Source organism: Podarcis vaucheri (genome assembly GCF_965113315.1).
Source record: "Podarcis vaucheri genome assembly, chromosome: 2".
Classification (NCBI taxonomy): Eukaryota; Metazoa; Chordata; class Lepidosauria; order Squamata; family Lacertidae; genus Podarcis; species Podarcis vaucheri.
In genome coordinates, this window is record NC_138760.1 from 116,242,188 (window position 1) to 116,264,313 (window position 22,126).

General features: G+C 43.4%; 1 protein-coding gene and 2 long non-coding RNA genes across 3 annotated transcripts; all 3 read right to left on the reverse strand.

Moving 5' to 3' along the window:
- Nucleotides 1-12: 12 nt before the first annotated feature.
- LOC309526147 (cytochrome P450 2D15-like) lies at nt 13-6,689 on the reverse strand. Its single transcript, XM_082212061.1, has 7 exons — nt 6,491-6,689; nt 5,578-5,730; nt 4,147-4,307; nt 2,895-3,068; nt 2,188-2,329; nt 1,034-1,221; nt 13-554 (listed from the first exon to the last, which is right to left on the reverse strand). Exons 1-7 carry the CDS (start codon nt 6,609-6,611, stop codon nt 504-506), a joined length of 990 nt encoding a protein of 329 aa, XP_082068187.1. The 5' UTR covers nt 6,612-6,689; the 3' UTR covers nt 13-503.
- A 2,018-nt stretch (nt 6,690-8,707) lies between these two features.
- On the reverse strand, nt 8,708-10,024 carry LOC309522099. The gene is made up of 3 exons (XR_014214829.1): nt 9,907-10,024; nt 9,455-9,594; nt 8,708-9,140 (listed from the first exon to the last, which is right to left on the reverse strand). It is a non-coding gene; the product is annotated as an uncharacterized lncRNA (long non-coding RNA).
- Nucleotides 10,025-17,879: 7,855 nt separating this feature from the next.
- On the reverse strand, nt 17,880-19,295 carry LOC309525472. The gene is made up of 2 exons (XR_014216322.1): nt 18,430-19,295; nt 17,880-18,021 (listed from the first exon to the last, which is right to left on the reverse strand). It is a non-coding gene; the product is annotated as an uncharacterized lncRNA (long non-coding RNA).
- Between the last annotated feature and the right edge of the window lie 2,831 nt (nt 19,296-22,126).

Consider the following 22,126-nt stretch of genomic DNA (forward strand, 5'->3'; position numbering starts at 1 on the left):
TCCACTGCTGGTAAGGTAAGCTTGTGGGTGGCTGGAGCACACATCAGCAGCAGGGTGCCAAGTCCACGGATATTCAGTGCTGAGTCCAGACCTGCATGGAGGAGAGATAGAGGAGGAAAGAGCTTATCAGGACCAATGTGTGTTAACATATTGGTAAATTTTCAGGAAGTTCTTAAAGACAATTTGCAGAAATGTGGAGAACTGAATGTAAGATTTGAAAAATTAGACATTTCAGGAAAGACAGATTGAGAGATTCTTCCATTCCCATTACGAAGTCACCCCTCTGATTCAAGGCAATTGTAGAAGAAGGTATGTCATTTAAATCTGCAAGTAATGTGTCTTATGAAGTACCTGTCTGAAATGTGCTTATTTACATTTATTTACTTATTGCCTCTACATCCCATCATCATGGCAGCATGCATACCAGTAGTTCCTCCTCCATTTTATCTTCTTAACAGGGCTACTGAGGTCTGTTAGGCTGAGAAAAGGTGATTGGCTCAGCATCACCCAGTGGCCTTCATGGGCCTGAGTAGGGGGCTGGATTCCCTACTCATCTGTGAAAAAACAGAAAGTTCCTTTTGCTACGGTTCCTGGTATTTCCAGTACTACTCTTAAAAGGGTTTTATACTAGACATTTAGGCCTACCAAGTTCTCTCTCCTTGCAATTCTTGACTATGTGACCGTGTTGTGTGATCGTTCCAGGCTGCATTTTACACTAATGGCTGCTGGCAGCATAGAAATTTAACACAAGCTGTTTCTCCGGCATAACATTTGGGGTTGGTTTGCAGTGCTGGTTTACGGTAACAGAAGAGGCAACACATTGTGCCTGCTGTGCGGTCATAATTGCTCCCTATTTAAAGCATGCACTAGCCAGCTTTGAGTTAGTCTGCCTCTTGTTCAATTGATGTGTAAGTAGTTAGTATGAATTCCTGCAACTTTTTTTTACTTTGCAGCCATGAGTTCGAGTTCAATCGACTTTTGCTACTGTTAGCATAAAGATCTCTCACGTGTGACCACCTTGGTTCTGATTTACCTTAGGAATGACAAACTTGCCAACCTCAGTATCTCTGTGGACCATATATGGCGTTGCAACAGGTAAAACATCAGCACATCGTTGAATTTCATGTATCACAGCGCAAGTATAAGGCAGCTTCAACTGGTCTTCCATCACAGGTGATCGTACCCTGCCAATCTCTTCATCAATTTCTTCATGGATCCTTTCTGGAAATATTCATTTAGAAGTATTATTGCATTGCATATGTGTCTTAATCCTTCCAATTCTCCAAGCATGTTATGGTAGCATGTTGTTGTTGTTTGCATAGAAATTTTCAGCAGTCCTGGACACTCTGCGAGCTTTAAGGCTGAGCACATATTTGAATCTGGGGCTCCAAGTAGGGGTCTGCTGAATATCCCCCGCATAACCCAAGTAGTGATTCAATCTTTGGTGGCTGGTGGTTTAGTTTATCATTTGTTTATATAATCTATGCAGTTCTTCTCCATTGTAGACATGTACATTTCCCACATCGTCTCAGCTGTTTCAAATTCTTTTATCTTCATTAATCTGCACTGTAACTAATAGCTCAGTTGATAGAGCATAGATTTGAGCCCCACATTGGGCAAAAGATTCCTGCATTATAGGGGGTTGAATTAGATGACCCTCAGAGTACCTTCCATCTCGACAATTCTATGAAGTAACATCAGACTTAGGTGTTCAAATGCCTATTCGTTTGAAGGCATACATACTTAAGGGGCACTCAGCTATTCAGAAGTGGATATATTTGTGAATAAATAAAAAACCACCTTTTTGAAAAATACCCAGATGAGAGCCTATGAGCATCAACATTTAAGGACACAGATTAAAAAAATTCTCCAGAGTTAGTGCAGAGTTGTTACAAAGTTATACATAGTTAGGACAAAGAAACAGCTTCCAAAATACAAATAAAGTTTTATTAGGCAAAGCTGCTTTGTTTTCCAAGTGCTTGGTTCCAACTGCCTTGTTTCTATTTTGAGCCATTTCATAATTGTAATTTATTTATTGAATTGTTATCCTGGCCTTCCTCCTGATGTGGAAGTTTTGAATACAAATAGATCTAAAGCAATTGCACAGCCAACTTGCCCATGAGTAAGCCTTTCAATTGGAAAACCCCATGAGGGATCAGTCTATCTTCCCCAATACTGATCACTTACTCTGAACCTCAGGATGATTGACCATGTTCAACAGTCCCCAGAGTACGGTGGAAGAACTTGTTTCAGTGCCAGCCATTAACAGGTCAACAAGGATATTAATAAGGTTTTGCTCATTAAAACTGCTATCTGGTTTCCCTTTAGCCTGAAGGAAATGGAACAAGTTAGTAACTCACATGGAAATAGCACAATATCATGTCATATTTGTTAGAGAATAGTGTGTACTAATGATCTTTCCCCTTGCTATCAATAGTATATATCTGACCAAAGCAAAGTGAATAATAAAGGAAAAGCTGCTCAGTTTCTTGAGAAATACTGTGTTTCATAAAGCACATGGGTGTTGAAAAAAATGGCAGCCTCATCCCACAGTAACATCTAATACAGCCTAGTTCTTTCTTTGGCATAATTGCACTGAGCAATAAACTCACCAGAGCATAGGTTGTCATTGTCTGGGCATATGAAACAACTGCTTAATGACTGCTTGTTTGTTTGTTTATTTAATTTTATTTAATCTTTTTCTCCAAGGTACTTCAGGAGGTGAACTCAAATGCACAAGCTGAAGTCAGGGTAAAGAGTTAGAGGTGTTTACCCACCAGGTCTTGTAATTTTACTGGCATGGTTTAGATGGCAGAAATTCTAAATAAATCAGTCCTAATGAAGAAGCTACAAAAGAAGTCCCAGTGGGTCTGTGTCTATAAATGTCTTCCTACCTTATCTATCTCCTCCAGAAATGCATCAATCAAATCTCTTGGGAAGGTAGGATCTCTGGTTTTCTCATGTTCACTCACAATCTCTTTTAGAATTATAGTAATATCTCCATAGCGTTTCTGCAGTTTACGATGAGGTCCAGGAAAATAGGACAACCAGGATCCTGCAGCAATAAGCTGGCAGGGCAGAAATCAGAGAAAGAAGAGATATCACAACCTTTTCAGATACAAAAGACATTTAATAAATATTTCACTAGAAGTGAAAGTGCATTCTGATAGGTAGTTCCTAACCAGTCAGTTCTTCATACTGATGGGGAGATTATTCCTTGCCAGCTTCACTCCCATTCCCTCCCTCACATCCACCCTGTGGTACAGAGTTCCAGAGACTGAGCATATCCATTGATAATTAACTTTTCTTAGCCATAATCTGTGGGGATGTTAGGAGATACAAGGGTCTCTGAATAGGCTGGTAGGCTCACATTAGTGGGAGAAGCCAGCTCCTTCAGATATCCTAGTCCTAAAACATAAAGAGCTTTCAATGTCATTACCAGTTATCCGCCAACTTTTAAAGCGTATATTATATATCTTTTTAATACCACTTAGAGGTTTTATGAAATAAAATAAAGGGTGGCCTTCTGTTAAGTTTTACTCAGAGTAAACCTACTGAATTCAATAGACCAGTTTTACTCATGTTCTTTAAGTGAGTCAATTCTGAGTAAAACATAGCTGAATTTTGCACCAAACCCATATGTCTTCATCACACGAAAATGGTAATGCACTTCATCCTATCAAAAGCTTTTCCAACATCTGTCCAAATACTAGTGGATGCTAATTCCTACCATTTACTGTAATCTGATACCTTTATTATTTTGTTCATTATCATTTTGCACCCCTGCTTTAATTAATGCTTGTCAGTAGCATATTGACAATTATCTTTTTTAATGAATGGAATTGTCCTTCTAATTTTCTTTCTGAAGTTATTTGTAATAGGTTTTTCTGCCTCTAATAATTTTTCATAAATCACTTTTAACTTTTGTTTGCCTATGTTCGTGTTTTAATCTTGCTGTCTTGGTTTTTAGCTTGTGTTCCTCTTCTTTTTTCTTTAAGAATACCAGGTTTTAAAGATACGCTGAAGTGATTGATTCAGATAAGCACCTTAGTGGAGATGCTCCATAACTCGGATGTGGTAGTCACACAAAACATACACTTCAAATGGCTGTTTCCTTTTAATGCCCAGACAAACTCATGAAGGTACCTGGGGCAAATTTCTGATTGCTTCTTTCATGAATTCCTCAGTCACATGCATTAGCTTCAGGAATGTATTGTCACTGTATTCAAAGCGGTCACCAAATGCTAGAGTGCAGAAGATATTACTAACAGCCCTGTAGATGAGGATTTGTGGGTCAAAAGGAGAACCTGGATGAGATGTATGAACAAGGAGCAGATCAGAAGTATGTTGTCATATATTGCCCATTCTTCATTAAACAGCCATTGTTGGGGGTGGCCTTCCATAACTGGCTATCCTCCGGGTATTTTTGGCTTCAATTCCCATTAGCCATAGCCAGGATATGGGAATGTTGGAAGCTGTACTCCACCACCTATAAACTATTTACCCTTTCAATAAATGGGACTGTAAATTCCTGAGATCCTTTGCTACATAATATGGATGTTGTTGTTGGCATTGTCTGTCTCGAGAGAGAATGGAGTGTGCCTCCAGGGGTGAAGTCAAACCACTGTGTTAATAGCACTGAAGCTACCTCCCTGGAGCAGAACCCTGAGCAGTTTGCATGGAGATCCTGGGCTGCCCAGACGACAAAACTCGCCTCTCGGCGTCACTGATGTGAAGGAAAGCAGAGCAATACATTTGGCACCAGCCAGGCTGCAGTAGTTGGACTGACGGACTGACTGGCTAAAATGAGCAACTTCATATCTCTCAACCACCAACCTCTCCCACTTTCTTCCAGTCCTTTCTCATGACAGCAAGATCTGAGGAGGACCTGAAAGGGAACTATCTGTGCTGCTGCCAGTACTGCTACATGGAAAATAATTTGAGGTCCCTCAGATTCTGGGCTCCAGAACACCTGGTTATAGTGCTTACATTATTTTGCATACTGGATCAGCGAAAGGGTTACAGAGATGTCCTGAAATGTCCACACTTCATGCTTGGAGCACCAATTCCTTTGCTATCACACAAGTAATTTAGGTTTGCATTCAGTGCATCTCCTAAAGAGGATTCTAGTCCATGAAAGCTTATGCCATAATAATTTTTGCATTCTTTATAGTGCCACAAGATTATTAGTAATCATTTTACATGCTTCAAAATTAAATACAGTGGAACCTCGGGTTACGTACCATCCTCCTTACAAACACTTTGGGTAATGAGCGCTGCTAACCCAGAAGTAGGTGTTCTGCGTAGCGAACTTTGCCCCGGAATGTGAGTGGAAGTTGCATGCTGGCAGTGCTGCGGCAGCAGGAGGCCCCATTACCAAAAGTGTGCCTCAGGTTAAGAACAGTTTTGGGTTAAGAACGGACCTCCGGAACAAATTAAGTTCGTAAACGGAGGTACCACTGTATGAGAAGCTTTGGAGATGGGAGTTAGTTTCTGTATAAAGTATAGAGTGTTCCTCATGCTTTGCATCAAGTGAGATCCCATAGCAGGGAAAAAGTCCCCAGGAACGAGATGTACCTTCTTTGGATTTGAACTCAGAACACAAATATCCAGCTTCTTCAGACACTCTTTTTTCAAGCGTTTTCTTCCCCATCCCAAAATTCTTGAGGGTGGAGACAATGAATCGCCTCTGCTCCCTCCAGCCATTGTCGCATGTTGCAAATCCTATTCCTGGAGGATGTAAAATATATAATATAAAATAAATAAAATAATAATATAAAATAATATAAAATAATATAAAATATAATAACATGACAAGTTGTCCACGGAAACATTCCAAAGTTAATTCTTTGCTTTGCTTAATTTGTTGTTGTTTTTACAAGTGAAGAATGCAGTGGCGTAGCGTGGGGGGTGCAGGGGGGGCTGGCCACACCGGGTGCAACATCTGGGGGTTAGGGTTAGGGGGCGCAAATCCACGGGTTAGGGGGCGCAAATCCACGGGTTAGGGGGCACAAATTACTTGTCTTGCCCCGGGTGCTGACAACCCACGCTACGCCACTGGAAGAATGGTAGAGTCCCCATTAAACTGCTGGCCCATTTTTCTGGCCTTCGGACTCAATTAACAACTGCAGAGACTAAACAATGTCTGTTAACTTTCCACTGGGCTGCCTTCCATCTTATGCTGACACACAACCAGCAGATGATAGCTGTCCTGTGGAACAGTATGGATGACTTTGCAAATAAACCCACAAACACTTCTAGTCTACCTTCCTGTCCCTACTTAGTTGTTTACAGGCAAGTTTAAGAAGAAGAAGTTTCTCAAAAACCTCCTGCCACGTCACATGAATATGCATCTTCTCCCAGGCAACAGAGTGTTTCACTTACCACCTGAGGTGCCATCCTGGCCCACTTGCATGCCTGGTCACTTCCTGCCTGTTTCTCCAACTCTACTGCTTCTTATCCAGTCCATCAGGGTATCAGCTATACTCACCTCCACAATTCTTTCCACGGTTTAGTAGACTGAACAGTGGAACTTCTGGTCGGTCAACAAAGTTCTCAGGGTTTTGTCCCAGGGCCTCCTTTATTGTCTTGAACCCACTCAGGATGACCATATTTCGCCATCCAAACTGCAGAGAGATGACTGGTCCAAACTTTTTTTCCAGCTTTGATCAATAGGAAGGAAAGGGAGAAAATTATCCAGGGGGAAAGGACAATAAAAGTAGGGAAGGTATAATGTTGCAGTACAATATATATGGGAAATTCCAGAAAGCACAGACATATTTCAGGCTTGAGGTGTTTAATCAAAAATGTTTAATCATTTTGCCAGAATATATATACAGAAAGACTAGTTTTCTCAGGGTAGAGAGAGAGAGAGGAGCACCCAAGCAAAAACGAACATTTCCATGAGAATTAGAAATACCAAACTACAAAACCATTTAGCGCAAGCTGAGGTATATACCACACTTTGGACAAACAAAATGGCCGCAGCACTACCCAATTATTTGTCAAACTTGGTCACCCCCAAATTTAGAAAGGCATTTACGCAAGCCAAATTCAATGTCTTGCCATCCGCACTATTGGAAGGCAGATACAAAAAGATTCCCCACGACGAGTAGTTCTGCCCATGTAAGAGTGGTCACGTTGAAACTGTGGGCCAAGTTCTTTTCCACTGCAGACTTCATTGTGCAATAGCCATAAGTCAGCAAAAGATTATACAGCTCCACAAACAGTCATATATTGACACAGCTCACAGTCAAATTCTTTTATTTATTTATTTTTAAAAACTTGTAATGGAGTTTATATTTCCTCGGATACATATTTTAAATCTATTTAATTAGTATATGGATTGTTAAATTCCACTTGGATTGTTTTAATGTTTATGTAAAAATGATGCTGAAATTTTGGTTTTACTACGCTGGCTGTTTAGCCGTAATAATAAACATTCACTTCTCCACAGAGGACGAGATGGTGTGGGAAGGGATCAAGGCCTCCACAAACTCTGATGAGAGATCAGCCCTATCAGGTTGTTCTACCCATGAACTTTTGCCGCACACTTGAAACGGTCCAGTCTAAATTCTTAAGGCAGATTCTAGCCGTTCCACCATGTGCACCAAATGCGGCCCTACGGCTGGAGACTGGCCTCCTCTCCGTCGAAACCCGAACCTGGTTAAGAACATTCAACTATTGGCTTCGCCTAAATTTAAACCCACCCGGACTACTACCTCTAGTAGCACGAGATGCTCACAGAAGTCGGTGGTCCAAAGTAGTGCATCAAAAACTACTTACATGTGGCCTCCAAGCACAGCATCTCCTGAAAATGGGTCTCCCCAAGGCAAAAACCATTATTGACCAGTGCATGAAGGATATTGAGCAGCAGAATAATCTGGCCTATATTAAGAAATTTAGTACTTGGTACGCTTATCTGCCCCCTCCCACTTTGATTCTCGGGCACCTTATTTGTCTACCTTAACCATTCCAAAACTCAGACGGGCCTTTACACTGGCCAGACTAAATATGTTACCCTCAGCTGTTCTTGAAGGTAGATATCAAAAAAATTCATTCGAAGAAGAAGAAGGAGTTTGGATTTGATATCCCGCCTTTCACTCCCTTTAAGGAGTCTCAAAGCGGCTAACATTCTCCTTTCCCTTCCTCCCCCACAACAAACACTCTGTGAGGTGAGTGGGGCTGAGAGACTTCAAAGAAGTGTGACTGGCCCAAGGTCACCCAGCAGCTGCATGCGGAGGAGCGGAGACGCGAACCCGGTTCCCCAGATTACAAAACTACCGCTCTCAACCACTACACCACACTGGCTCTGCCCCTGTGGAGCTGGCTACGTAGAGATGGTGTCACACGTTCTCTTGTCTTGCTCCCTATATAAAGATCTCAGGGGCGAGACCATCACGCCGCTCCTATCTGCCATCCCGGGCCGCTCTTGTGAAGCCAAATTGTTCTCACTCCTAGCCGACCAGAACAGCTCGACAACAGAGAAGGTTGCCAGATTTATTGAGAGAGCAATGAGACTGAGAGCTGCTATCTGAATGACATCAGTGTCGTCACCCGGATTCCTCGCCTAGGATCTTATTATTATTATCATTATGTTTTATTATTATTATTTTATTACCTCTGCCAAGTTTTAAGTACTGAGATTATTAATTTATCTGCATCTGGTTATTATTATCTTTCTCCCTGTCCTGACCATTCCTCCGAGGTTATATTTACCGTATTTTTCGCTCTATAACACGCACCTGACCATAACACGCACATCATTTTTAGAGGAGGAAAACAAGGGAAAAAACATTCTGAATGAAACAGTGGATGTATCATTTTTGTGCTTCATGCTGTGGCCACAGACATGTGATCTGATGGTGAATTTGGGCTGACCCAATGCAAAGATCCTGAGGATCCATGTGGATCCATGCTTTGTAACCACGTTTTTGCACCATTGCAGCCCCAGACAACAGTGGGTGCGTGATTTGGGGGGGCAGGCTGTAGCCATGGACATGCTATGTTCTCTGGTGGTGAATTTGGGGGTGACCCAATGCAAAGATCCTGAGGATCCATGTGGATCCATGCTTTTTAACCACATTTTTGCACCATTGCAGCCCCAGGCAACAGTGGGTGCATGATTTTTGGGGGGCAGGCTGTAGCCATGGACATGCTATGTGCTCTGATGGTGAATTTGGGGGGGGGGGTGACCCAATGCAAAGATCCATGTGGATCCATGCTATGTAACCACGTTTTTGCACCATTGCAGCCCCAGACAACAGTGGGTGCATGATTTTGGGGGGGGGCAGGCTGTAGCCATGGACATGCTATGTTCTCTGGTGGTGAATTTGGGGGTGACCCAATGCAAAGATCCATGTGGATCCATGCTTTTTAACCACATTTTTGCACCATTGCAGCCCCAGGCAACAGTGGGTGCATGATTTTGGGGGGGCAGGCTGTAGCCATGGACATGCTATGTGCTCTGATGGTGAATTTGGGGTGACCCAGTGCAAAAATCCTGAGGATCCATGTGGATCCATGCTTTTTAACCACATTTTTGCACCATTGCAGCCCCAGGCAACAGTGGGTGCATGATTTTTGGGGGGCAGGCTGTAGCCATGGACATGCTATGTGCTCTGATGGTGAATTTGGGGGGGGTGACCCAATGCAAAGATCCATGTGGATCCATGCTATGTAACCACGTTTTTGCACCATTGCAGCCCCAGACAACAGTGGGTGCATGATTTTGGGGGGGGGGCAGGCTGTAGCCATGGACATGCTATGTTCTCTGGTGGTGAATTTGGGGGTGACCCAATGCAAAGATCCATGTGGATCCATGCTTTTTAACCACATTTTTGCACCATTGCAGCCCCAGGCAACAGTGGGTGCATGATTTTGGGGGGGCAGGCTGTAGCCATGGACATGCTATGTGCTCTGATGGTGAATTTGGGGTGACCCAGTGCAAAAATCCTGAGGATCCATGTGGATCCATGCTTTTTAACCACATTTTAAGTGGGGAGGGAAGGAAAAACACAGAAGGGCTAAGAATGCAGGAGTGGGGTATAAGGGGAGGGAGGAAAGGAAGGCAAAAGTTTTCCCCACGCACCCACCCAAGCCAGCCAGCTCTCTCTCTCTCTCTCTCTCTCTCTCTCTCTCTCTCTGTCTCTCTCTCCCACCTGCATGTTTTCAGTAGCACCGGAGCACAGAGAGGAAGGAACGGCACTCTGCTTTCCCCTCTGCTTGCCTGGAGGGGAGGGGCTTTCCCTGCTCTTTGTTCCGTTTCAGCAAACACAGTAAGGAAACAGAGAGGGTGGGCAGTAAGACCCTGAGGCAGAATGCAGGAAAGCACCCACTTCCTCTTTTCAGGTTTGTTTCCCTTCTCCCTGAAGCGCGGTTTGCTTTTTGCCCGATTTTTCGGCTCCAGGGACCACACATTCGCTGCATAACACGCACAGACATTTCCCCTTCCTTTTTAGGAGAAAAAATCTGCGTGTTATAGAGCGAAAAATACGGTATATCATTGCAATTTTAATGCCTTTACGCCTGGCACAGTTTGTTTTTTGTTGTTTAGTCGTTTAGTCGTGTCCGACTCTTCGTGACCCCATGGACCAGAGCACGCCAGGCACTTCTGTCCTCCACTGCCTCCCGCAGTTTGATCAAACTCATGCTGGTAGCTTCAAGAACACCATCCAACCATCTCATTCTCTGTCGTCCCCTTCTCCTTGTGCCCTCCATCTTTCCCAACATCAGGGTCTTTTCCAGGGAGTCTTCTCTTCTCATGAGGTGGCCAAAGTATTGGAGCCTCAGCTTCACGATCTGTCCTTCCAGTGAGCCCTCAGGGCTGATTTCCTTCAGAATGGAGAGGTTTGATCTTCTTGCAGTCCATGGGACTCTCAAGAGTCTCCTCCAGCACCATAATTCAAAAGCATCAATTCTCCGGCGATCAGCCTTCTTTATGGTCCAGCTCTCACTTCCATACATCACTACTGGGAAAACCATGGCTTTTACTATACGGACCTTTGTTGGCAAGGTGATGTCTCTGCTTTTTAAGATGTTGTCTAGGTTTGCCATCGCCTTTCTCCCAAGGAGCAGGCGTCTTTTAATTTCGTGACTGCTATCACCATCTGCACTGATCATGGAGCCCAAGAAAGTAAAATCTCTCACTGCCTCCATTTCTTCCCCTTCTATTTGCCAGAAGGTGATGGGCCCAGTGGCCATGATCTTCATTTTTTTTTATGTTGAGCTTCAGACCATATTTCGCGCTCTCCTCTTTCACCCTCATTAAAAGGTTCTTTAATTCCTCTTCACTTTCTGCCATCAAGATTGTGTCATCTGCATATCTGAGGTTGTTGATATTTCTTCCGGCAATCTTAATTCCGGCTTGGGATTCATCCAGCCCAGCCTTTCGCATGATGAATTGTGCATATAAGTTAAATAAGCAGGGAGACAATATACAGCCTTGCCGTACTCCTTTCCCAATTTGGAACCAATCAGTTGTTCCATATCCAGTTCTAACTATAGCTTCTTGTCCCACATAGAGATTTCTCAGGAGACAGATGAGGTGATCAGGCACTCCCATTTCTTTAAGAACTTGCCATAGTTTGCTGTGGTCAACACAGTCAAAGGCTTTTGCATAGTCAATGAAGCAGAAGTAGATGTCTTTCTGGAACTCTCTAGCTTTCTCCATTATCCAGCGCATGTTTGCAATTTGATCTCTGGTTCCTCTGCCTCTTCTAAATCCAGCTTGCACTTCTGGGAGTTCTCGCTCCACATACTGCTTGAGCCTTCCTTGTAGAATTTTAAGCATAACCTTGCTAGCGTGTGAAATGAGTGCAATTGTGTGGTAGTTGGAGCATTCTTTGGCACTGCCCTTCTTTGGGATTGGGATGTAGACTGATCTTCTCCAATCCTCTGGCCACTGCTGAGTTTTCCAAACTTCCTGGCATATTGAGTGTAGCACCTTAACAGCATCATCTTTTAAAATTTTAAACAGTTCAGCTGGAATACCATCACTTCCACTGGCCTTGTTATTTGCAGTGCTTTCTAAGGCCCATTTGACTTCACTCTCCAGGATGTCTGGCTCAAGGTCAGCAACCACACTACCTGGGGTGTATGAGACATCCATATCTTTCTGGTATAATTCCTCTGTGTATTCTTGCCACCTCTTCTTGATGTCTTCTGCTTCAGTTAGGTCTTTACCACTTTTGTCCTTTATTATGGTAATCTTTGTACGAAATGTTCCTTTCATATTTCCGATTTTCTTGAACAGATCTCTGGTTCTTCCCATTCTGTTGCTTTCCTCTATTTCTTTGCATTGCTCGTTTAAGAAGGCCTTCTTGTCTCTCCTTGGTATTCTTTGGAAATCTGCATTCAATTTCTTGTATCTTTCATTATCTCCCTCGCATTTTGCTTGCCTTCTCTCCCCCGCTATTTGTAAGGCCTCGTTGGACAGCCACTTTGCTTTCTTGCATTTCTTTTTCATTGGGATGGTTTTAGTTGCTGCCTCCTGTATAATGTTGCGAGCCTTCACCCATAGTTCTTCAGGCACTCTGTCCAGCAAATCTAAATCCTTAAACCTGTTCCTCACTTCCACTGTGTATTCATAAGGGATTTGGTTTAGATTGTATCTTACCTGTCCAGTGGTTTTTCCTACTTTCTTCAGTTTAAGCTTGAATTTTGCTATAAGAAGCTGATGATCTGAGCCACAGTCAGCTCCAGGTCTTGTTTTTGCTGACTGTATAGAGCTTCTCCATCTTTGGCTGCAGAGAATATAATCAATCTGATTTCAATGTTGCCCATCTGGGGATGTCCATGTGTAGAGTCGTCTCTTGTGTTGTTGGAAAAGCGTGTTTGTGATGACCAGCTTGTTCTCTTGACAGAACTCTATTAGCCTTTGCCCTGCTTCGTTTTGATCTCCAAGGCCAAACTTGCCAGTTGTTCCTTTTATCTCTTGATTCCCTACTTTAGCATTCCAATCCCCTATAATGAGCAGAACATCCTTCTTTGGTGTCACTTCTATAAGGTCTTGTAAGTCTTCATAGAATTGGTCAATTTCAGTTTCTTCAGCACCAGTAGTTGGTGCATAGACTTGGATTACTATGATGTTAAAAGGTCTGCCTTGGATTCGTATCGAGATCATTCTATCATTTTTGAGACTGCATCCCAGTACAGCTTTCGCCACTCTTTTGTTGACTATGAGGGCCACTCCATTTCTTTTACGGGTTTCTTGCCCACAGTAGTAGATATGATAGTCATCCGAACTGAATTCACCCATTCCCGTCCATTTTAGCTCACTGATGCCCAGGATGTCAATATTTATTCTCGCCATCTCATTTTTGACCACATCCAACTTACCCAGGTTCATGGTTCTTACATTCCAGGTTCCTATGCAATATTTTTCTTTACAGCATTGGACTTTCCTTTCGCTTCCATGCATATCCACAACTGAGCGTCCTTTCGGCTTTGGCCCAGCCGCTTCATCAGCTCTGGATCTACTTGTACTTGTCCTCCGCTCTTCCCCAGTAGCATGTTGGACACCTTCCGACCTGAGGGGCTCATCTTCCAGCGTCAAAACTTTTATATGCCTGTTGTCTTTGTCCATGGAGTTTTCTTGGCAGGGATACTGGAGTGGCTTGCCGGTTCCTACTCCAGGTGGATCACGTTTGGTCAAAACTCTCCACTATGACCTGTTCATCTTGGGTGCCCTGCTCGGCATAGTTCATAGCTTCTCTGAGTTCTTCAAGCCCCTTCGCCACGGCAAGGCAGTGATCCATGAAGGGGGGCACAGTTTACTTGAGTACATTAATTTATTATAAGTGATTTGGAGTTATTTGTTCATAAAGGCCGGTGTTTGTTTTAGTATCTTTCACGTCCCCTTTTGGGGGGAAAGGTAATACAACTCTGTTCAATATTGAGTTGTTTATAAACTTGAAGCAGCTGGGTTAGCTCAGTCAGTAGAGCATGAGGCTCTTAATCTCAGAGTTGTGGGTTCGAGCCCCATATTGGGCAAAAGATTCCTGCCTTGCTGGGGCTGGACTAGATGACCCTTTTAAAATATGTAAATAATGAACAAATTGATCTTCCTTTCACAATCTAATTAACCTAATTTACTAGTTGCCTATGAATTCTTACCTATATTTTGCCTATAAGCAGTGTAAATGGTGCTGAATTAGGCTTGCTGGTTTATAGTGTATTCTAAAAAACACACACACAACACCCCCCCCAAAAAAAACAAAGCAAAAAAGAATAAATAAATAAAGGGGAAAGGGGGGGTGGTTTAGGAAGGGAAGGTGAAGGCCTGCGGTCTTTAACCTGTGCACCTGGTCTTAACCTAGTTTCATTGGCCATTGGGGATTACTGATTTTTGGATCTGATTTCTTTCCAAGTGTGGTCGGTTTGACCAATTTGCACAATTAAAGTTTGGAGTACAAGGGTTACTGTTGTGGCTGATATAATGGCTTCCGAGAGAGCCCAGCAGGCGCAACCTTCTGTTCCTCCCCAAGAACTCCCCAATATAAGTGGGTCCTGTGTTCAAGATGGGTCAGGGAAGCCTCCTGTGCCCTGCAACCCACAGGCTTTGTCGCAGTTTTTTCTCTTCTTTTGAAACCTTTTACCAACAATTCAGGCCCATGGTCACTGCGTCTTCTTCCCAAATAGTGAGTACTCCTGATTGCATACCCGTTACTGCGCCAAGCAATGAGGAGCTCCCTTGCACTTTGGCCTCCTAATTTAGTGTTGCACATTCAGGTAGCAATCCATCTATGCGTCCTCACACACGATCACAGTCTACGCGTCCCCGGGCTTCCACTGCCAGATCCTCAGGTGGTAGGGCTCATGCTTCCAATTATAACCTTTCTGCCTCTCCGTCTACCCCAGACTTCCCCAGTATTCTACACGAGTTACAACTTCAGCCTTTACCGCGGAAGGGGGCTCTGAAACATCATCATCGGAGGAAGAGATGCCGGGGCAACAGGAAGTTTAAATTCCCAATATTAAGAGATCTAAAGGAAAATAGTGCCCTCTTGCTAAACCCGCCCCCTTGTAGACATTCGAAAGACTGTCAAATCAACTATGCCGGCTTCTGCCTGGCTTTTTTACAAATAAGTCTTGACCTCATCATTGTTAATGGGGCACTCCCCGGGGACAGAGAAGGCGAGTACACATTCATAAATACAAATGGAGCCAGCACAGTAGACTACTGTCTCACTAACAGGAAGGCTTTCAAATCAATTAAAAAATTCAACATCAATAATAGGACTGAAAGCGATCACCTACCTCTAATCGTCTCCACTACTGGCCAAAACTCAATTCTTACATAAAGCACGAGGGAAATAGATAATGCAAATGATCTAGGATTCCACAGAAAAAAATGGACACCTGACATAGCAATTGCAGCTGAGAATAGATTGAATTCACAACTGCAATTAAGTTAAGATCAATTATAATTAACAATCTATCAATAGATTCCTCCCTGATGGCTTACAAAAATTATGCATTGCTTTGAAATGATTTGTTGTGTCTCTGGACCGTAATAAAGCTTGCTTGCTTGCTTGCTTGCTTGCATGCTTGATTATTATTATTATGACCAGAATGTAATTGAAACTAATAAGATTTTGGAATGCAGAAAGAAAGAAAATCATCTAACTGTCAAATCTAGCACGCGGGGGGGGGGGGGGTGCATGTTATCTAAATTATACAATTTGGCATTTGAAGTAATTGTATTATAAATTGGTATCATTATAATGAATGTAACTGAAAACTAATAAAATTTATTATAAAAAACAATCATCCTGTTCTGCTTCTTGAAGGCTTTGCCAACATCAGAAACTGCAGAAACTGGCTGCTGGATTTTTTTCTCCCTCTCTCATAACACCAGAACTCCACGGAAACATCCATGGAAGCTGAACATTGGAAAATTCAGGAGAAAACAAAGTTTGTCTTCATCCAGCACATGGTTAAAGTATGGCGCTCTTTCGCCCAGGAGGCAGTGATGATCCCCCACTTGGATGGCTTCAAAAGAGGGCGAGAAAGGTTCGTGGGGGAGAGGGCTATTGAGAGCGTCTAGCCATGAGGTCTGTGCTTTGCCTCCTTCTGAGTTACTGGAAACTGCAGACGGGCAGAGAGCTCTCGTGAGTTTCCCACAGGCATCTGAGTGGCCCCTGTGAGAACAGGGTGCTGGACTCCATATGCCCATGGCCTGATCCAGCCGGGCTCTTCTGACGTTCTTATATTCTTATGAAGCTCAGGTTAATAAACAGTCCTCATGCTGAGTCAAAGGGGAATTCAGGGAAAAGGAGAGGCAGGGAAGGAAATCCCTCCCCTTTTAGTTCTGGCTTGCCCTGTTGGCTTCAAACCAACTAACAGTAGTTTTAGTAGCATGTAGAAATAACTGAGACCAACTACTGCAATAACAATTCCAGGAAATCAGTTCCAATTCCAGAAATCCAGGAAATTTACTAGCAGCTGCTGCCAACGAGCCTGTATACGTAAATTTGGCACCAGCTGAAAACATTATAATCTGCTTTATTGTTTTAACTTTTATATGTTTTAAGTGAGGGCTGTTCCCGTGCCTGCCTGCCACCCCCCCCCCCGCCCCAGGTTTTATTGTTTTATCTTTTTGTAAACCGCTCTCAGGGTTTTTGTTTTTACAATCAAGCGGTGTTCCACCCCCTCCGTGTTTTGCTTCCACACTTTCGGGACATTGGGGGACCTAGTCCCGACCCCCTAAAAATATTTAGGAGGCCCAAAAGGATTTGGCTCCCAGGAGCAGCCCTCATGCCAAGCCAGAGGGGAAGGCCAGACATAGAAAAAAGGAGAGGGGAGGAGGGAAATTCCACCCCTTTTGTTCTGGCTTGTCCTGTTGGTTTCAAACAAACTAACAGCAGTTCCAGAATAAAGATTTGGCTTCCTGCAAACAGGGCGGGATTTAGGTTTGATGAGCCCCTAAGCTACTGAAGTAATGGGGCCCTTTATATGTCCAGCGATCCTTTGTCGTCAACAAATTGTTGCAGTTTTTTGTGTTTAATATATGCTATATGGTAATTTATAGATAATAGGTATCCAAAGCCATTTGCACATAACAAAATATGTATTTTATCGAAGTACATCCAGTTCCCCCCCTTTTACATTTTTTGGGGGCCCCCAAGACAGTGAGGCTCTAAGCTGTAGCCCTAACCCCGTGGTGAGTGCCGCCCGGCATTTTGTCACTCCCCTCAGTGGTGACACCCGGGGTGTCCTGCACCCACCACACACACCTTCCTCCGCCCCTGCTCCTAGGCTGAGACAGGCTGGAAATTAGGCTGTACAAAAATGATAAGAGTTTTGAAGAGACCAAGGACTCAGCTACATTAGTCAACAAACAATGTTTCGAATGCGTTATAAACATGCAACACCAGATGGTGCCAGAGAGCAGAAAGAATTTCTATGCGATTTTTACATAGCAGTTTTTGGTGTTTTTTTGGAGAAAAGACAATTAAGAATAGACGTTAGAGATGTTTATAAAATTACAGTCTTTGTGCCAAGTTTGAACGATTAGCATTAATAATTGTATTATAAATTGGTATTGTTATAATGAGGCTATTATTGGAATGTAATTGAAAACTAATAAAAATTTATAATTAAAAATAATAATCACATTATGGATTCAGAAATACATGATGCGTTCATAAGGCTGCCGAGAAACTAGTCCTACTTATCATAATCAGTTATAAGACTGGTTTCTCAGTATACTAGATGGTGGTATCATTACCACACAATGATGAGAATCAGGAGAGGAGTTAATATCAGGAGGGGTGTGTAATATTTTCCCTTCGTTATCTCTACCAGCAACATGGGGTTGGGGGAGGCTTGCTTAAGTATTTATTCTCTCCTGTGTCTACATATGAAGCATTACCAAACAGAGTAAAAGCTGCTTTATGTTCACATGATGTTAGCATTGACAAGACTACCCACCTCAAAATTAAACAGATGTCTGGCAACAAAGAGATCAAAACTAACATTGATGTACTCCAGGTGGTGTGTATAATCTGGTCAGCCCAGCTGAAAGAGACGAAAATAGAAGCATGATTTCAGAACCAGTTCATGCAATGATGCGTGATTTTCTTCCTGGGCTTGGATTGCAGGTGTTGAGAAATCAAAGATCAAACATAACACAACACAATAAAATATAAATTCATAAATATAAAATATACAATCGGAGCAGATTGCAGCAATAGCTCATGGGTTACCATAAAAAAATTACCCTGAGGCAAAGATCACAAGACGACCTGGCCGGTAGCCAGATTCTGTGACTTCAACATTTCCCTAGTAAGCTATTTGTGTTGAGAAACCTATGTTAGGGTTCCCATCTTCCGAGCTGCAAAAACCCAGACACATTTGGGGCATTCCCCCTCCCCTCCCCATCCCACATCTCTGTCCCCCGCCCCCTCCCTGCCCCACCTAACCTACCTTTCTCCAGTCATCCTCCTTCACAGCCCTCTGGGAGCGTTGGGGGAAGTGGTACAGCATGGCCTCTACCTGGCAGAAGTGGCACAGGCTGGGTGATTTGGTGGCTTGGAGGCTTGGTGCTGGCGGCAGAGTGGCGGCCCTGGCGGTGGTGGTGTTGCAGACCCTGCTGTGGCACTTCCAGGCAGTGCGTGAAGGGGGTGGAGAGTGGCAGGCCCTGAAGAGCGCCTGCCCTCTCCGACTCTTCAGTGGCATGTGCCTGCCCCTCAAAAGAACCCCTAGATATATATGGTATATCCCTAAACCTGGACATTTCGTGTAGAATGCAAAGATCCGCCCAGATGGGCAGGTTGCCCCCCCAAAAGAAGACATGTCCAGGAAATCCCAGACATAGGGCAACATTAACCCATGTCTTAAAATAATAATAAATAATAATAACTTATTATTTATACCCTACCCATCTGGCTGGTTTCCCCAGCCACTCTGGGTGGCTCCCAACAGAATACTAAAAACACAATACAAGATCAAACACTAAAAACGTCCCTAAATAGGGCTGCCTTCAGAAGTCTTCTAAAAGTCAGAAAGTGGTTTATTTCCTTAACATCTGACGGGAGGGCATTCCACAGGGCGGGCGCCACTAAGACAGGATGTTGTCTTATGGAAAGAAAAGCCATCTTTGAATGGAGAAAGGAAGCAGAGCAGGAAGAAGAGAAGCCTACCTGCCCCAACCCTACCATTAGGCAGAGTGGTAGGAGGTCCATCTCGAACCTCTAGGAGAGCTGGGATTTGGTGTTTTCCAGAACCAGGTGGTTCCTGGATAGATCAATTAAATTTGTGTACCGCACCCTATCCGCAGGTCTCAGGGCAGTTCACAGTTATGATGGTATTTCTAGGGGTGTAGCTTGGGGGATTAGGAACTAATAAAAGTTGGGGTCTTCTTTTGTTCGGGGCTTCCATTTTGCTTTGTCTTGTTGCGGGAGGGAGTCCTGTCATGACAGTATCAAATAAAGGCCAAGCCTACATGTTAAGTTGTGGGCGAACATGTCAGACGACACAGCGATTCTTTAAACAGCTCTTCTTTATTCAGATGCCAGAACAGAACTAGCTGAGGAGCTCAGTCAGCCTGCTTATATAGAGCTCCAAAGCAATGCAACTGTTGCCATTTTCTAAAACTATCCAATCACTGAACGTCACTTTTCGATCCATCATTTGCATAACTATCTACAGTATCCCCCTGCTGGCCCAGGGTGAGAACTTCAGTACATAACACTACAGGCTGCTGATTTGCTCCAAGTTATCCTGGTTGGTGTCTTTGCTTTTGTCCAAGGGAGCCCTCGGATACCTCCGTTAACACTGCCCAGAGTGGTTGGGGCAGCTCAGTAAGATGTGTGGGATATAAATAGTAAGATTATCATTATGGAATGGGACGTCCCTATTTTCATCAGAGAAATGTTGAAGGGTATGGACCCCCCCAAAAAAAAAATTGGTTGTAGTTAAAAAATAAAATCAAATTGCCTAGAAATTAGCAGAGTTGAGTGTCACTGCTGCAGAAAGGTCTCAGCCAATCTGAGGAGCAAGGGAAGAGGCTTATGTCCCTTCTTTTTAAAATAGGCATTTCCTCCTCCCCCCCACCCCGCATACCCCCTATGACCCCCCACTCCAAATCAGCTCTGGGGTGTCAAGAGAACACTAGAACATTGTGCATGGGGGAGGGGAGGGGAGATATTTCCATCTGGGGAGGGGGAATTCCATCTGAAAATGTTTGTGCTGATGGAATGATCACCTTGACACATACCCAATTCTACCCACTGTGTTTCACCTTTCCAGAGCAGTGCTGAGCCGGAATAACTACACAGGTACTACTCAAGCAGAAATGCTGCTGAGTAAGTATGCATATGAGCAGTGCTCCCCCCCCCAAAATGTTCATTTTCCTTCACATATTGAAATACTGCCCCTCAATGAGGCCAAACTTAGATTCACAAAATGTTATGGGGTATGCGTAGCCCTGCGTACCCCCAGGAATAAAGCACTGCTTATGAAAGTCCTGGAGATTTTCCTGCATGGAAAAACCCTAGCGTTGACTGCAGTTTGAAAGCACATCAAAGTGCAAGTAGATCAATAGGTACCACTCCAGCAGGAAGGTAAACTGCATTTCCTTGTGCTGCTCTGGTTCACCAGAAGCGGCCTAGTCATTCTGGCCACATGACCCGGAAGCTGTATGCCGGCTCCCTCGGCCAATAAAGCGAGATGAGCACCGCAACCCCAGAGTCGACCACGACTGGACTTAACGGTCAGGGGTCCCTTTACCTTTACCTAAACTGTATTTTGGGTTCAAAGCTTGATGTTTACGGATTAATGAGTTTGAAACAGCTTTTTCAGGCTCCTGGCTAAGTTGATCTTTAGGCTGTTTGTTCCACATTGAGGCAGAAGTCAAGGATCCTACTCAGCAGAAGCAGAAGTGATAAGATCGTAGTTAAAACAAAATAAAAAAATTCCTTCCAGTGGCACTTTAGAGACCAGCTACGTTTGTTATTGGTATGAGCTTTCGTGTGCATGCACACTTCTTCAGATAGTAGTTAGTACACATTGCCATTTAAGAACAGGTATCCCATTAAGACCTTCAAGTCCAAAGGCAACAATTTTTCACTTTCTTCAGTGTTCAACCTTTTACAACCTTCTGTGTTCTTGTTAATGTTCAATCTGATCAGCTCACCTTCAGATTGGGAGGGAAATAGATGACTAATTGCTGTGGGGCCAGTTCCCTTTGTGGGTGGGGAGGGGATGGCAGAGAAGCAGGAGGGGGAGTGGGGGTAGAGCTGAACGCAGCGGCCACAAGGCTTCAACGGCCAGCGGCTTCTCCTGCCGCTATCATTGGCGGGAGTCTACTTTGACCCTCCTTCCCCTCCCTGGCAGGAAGAGGATGAGAAGGAGAGCTAGCCAGAGAGGAAAAAGAATTTCTATGCGATTTTTGCATAGCGTTTTTTTTTTCTTTTGAAGAAAAGACAAAGAAGAATAGACATAAGAGGTGTTTATAAAATTACAGTCTTTGTGCCAAGGGAACTTCCACCCCTTTTAGTTCTGACTTCCCCTGTTGGCTTCAAACCAGCTAACAGAATTTCTAGGAAATGAGTTTTAGTAGCAGCTGCTGGCAACAAGCCTGTATAGTCAAGTTTGGCGCCAGCTAAAAACATTCTTGTGTACAAAAGCCTACCAGTTGTTTAGAAAGATGATGTAATTATAATCTGCTTTAATATTTTTACTTTTGTATGTTTTAAATAAGGGTTGTGTTTTTTCTCACTTTTTTAAAAAATCTTTTTGTAAATCGCTCTGAGGTTTTTCACAATCAATTGTTGTACGAATTATATGATTCGCAGGTTGGGGAAGGCAGAGACTCTCCTGTGCATGAGTAGCTTAGGTTTGTTACTTTCAAAAAATAATGAATTCTTACTGCTTTCTGCTACTTAACCATTTTTTATGGAGCAGATTTGGGGCACCTAAATGCTTGCCATCTTTTGTGAGACCTCGCATTGGCTGCCTCCAAAACATTAAGATCTTTCATTATTTTTAAAATCTCATTGTCTTATGCATTCCTCCCTCAAGAGGCTACATAAAATTATAGAAACCAATGCTCTTTTCAACTTCCCGCAGGCATTTTCCTGCCACTATAACACTTTTAATTTTCTTTTACTATAATACCTCC

Excerpts from the sequence above, each read along its gene's own strand:
- LOC309526147 (XM_082212061.1), bottom strand. The coding sequence starts at position 6,611 with ATGGTCATCCTGAGTGGGTTCAAGACAATAAAGGAGGCCCTGGGACAA. Across the intron at positions 3,069-4,146 it reads CAATCAGAAATTTGCCCCAG|CTTATTGCTGCAGGATCCTG; the intron begins GTACCTTCATGA and ends CTGCCCTGCCAG. Across the intron at positions 1,222-2,187 it reads CAATCATCCTGAGGTTCAGA|AAAGGATCCATGAAGAAATT; the intron begins GTAAGTGATCAG and ends GAATATTTCCAG.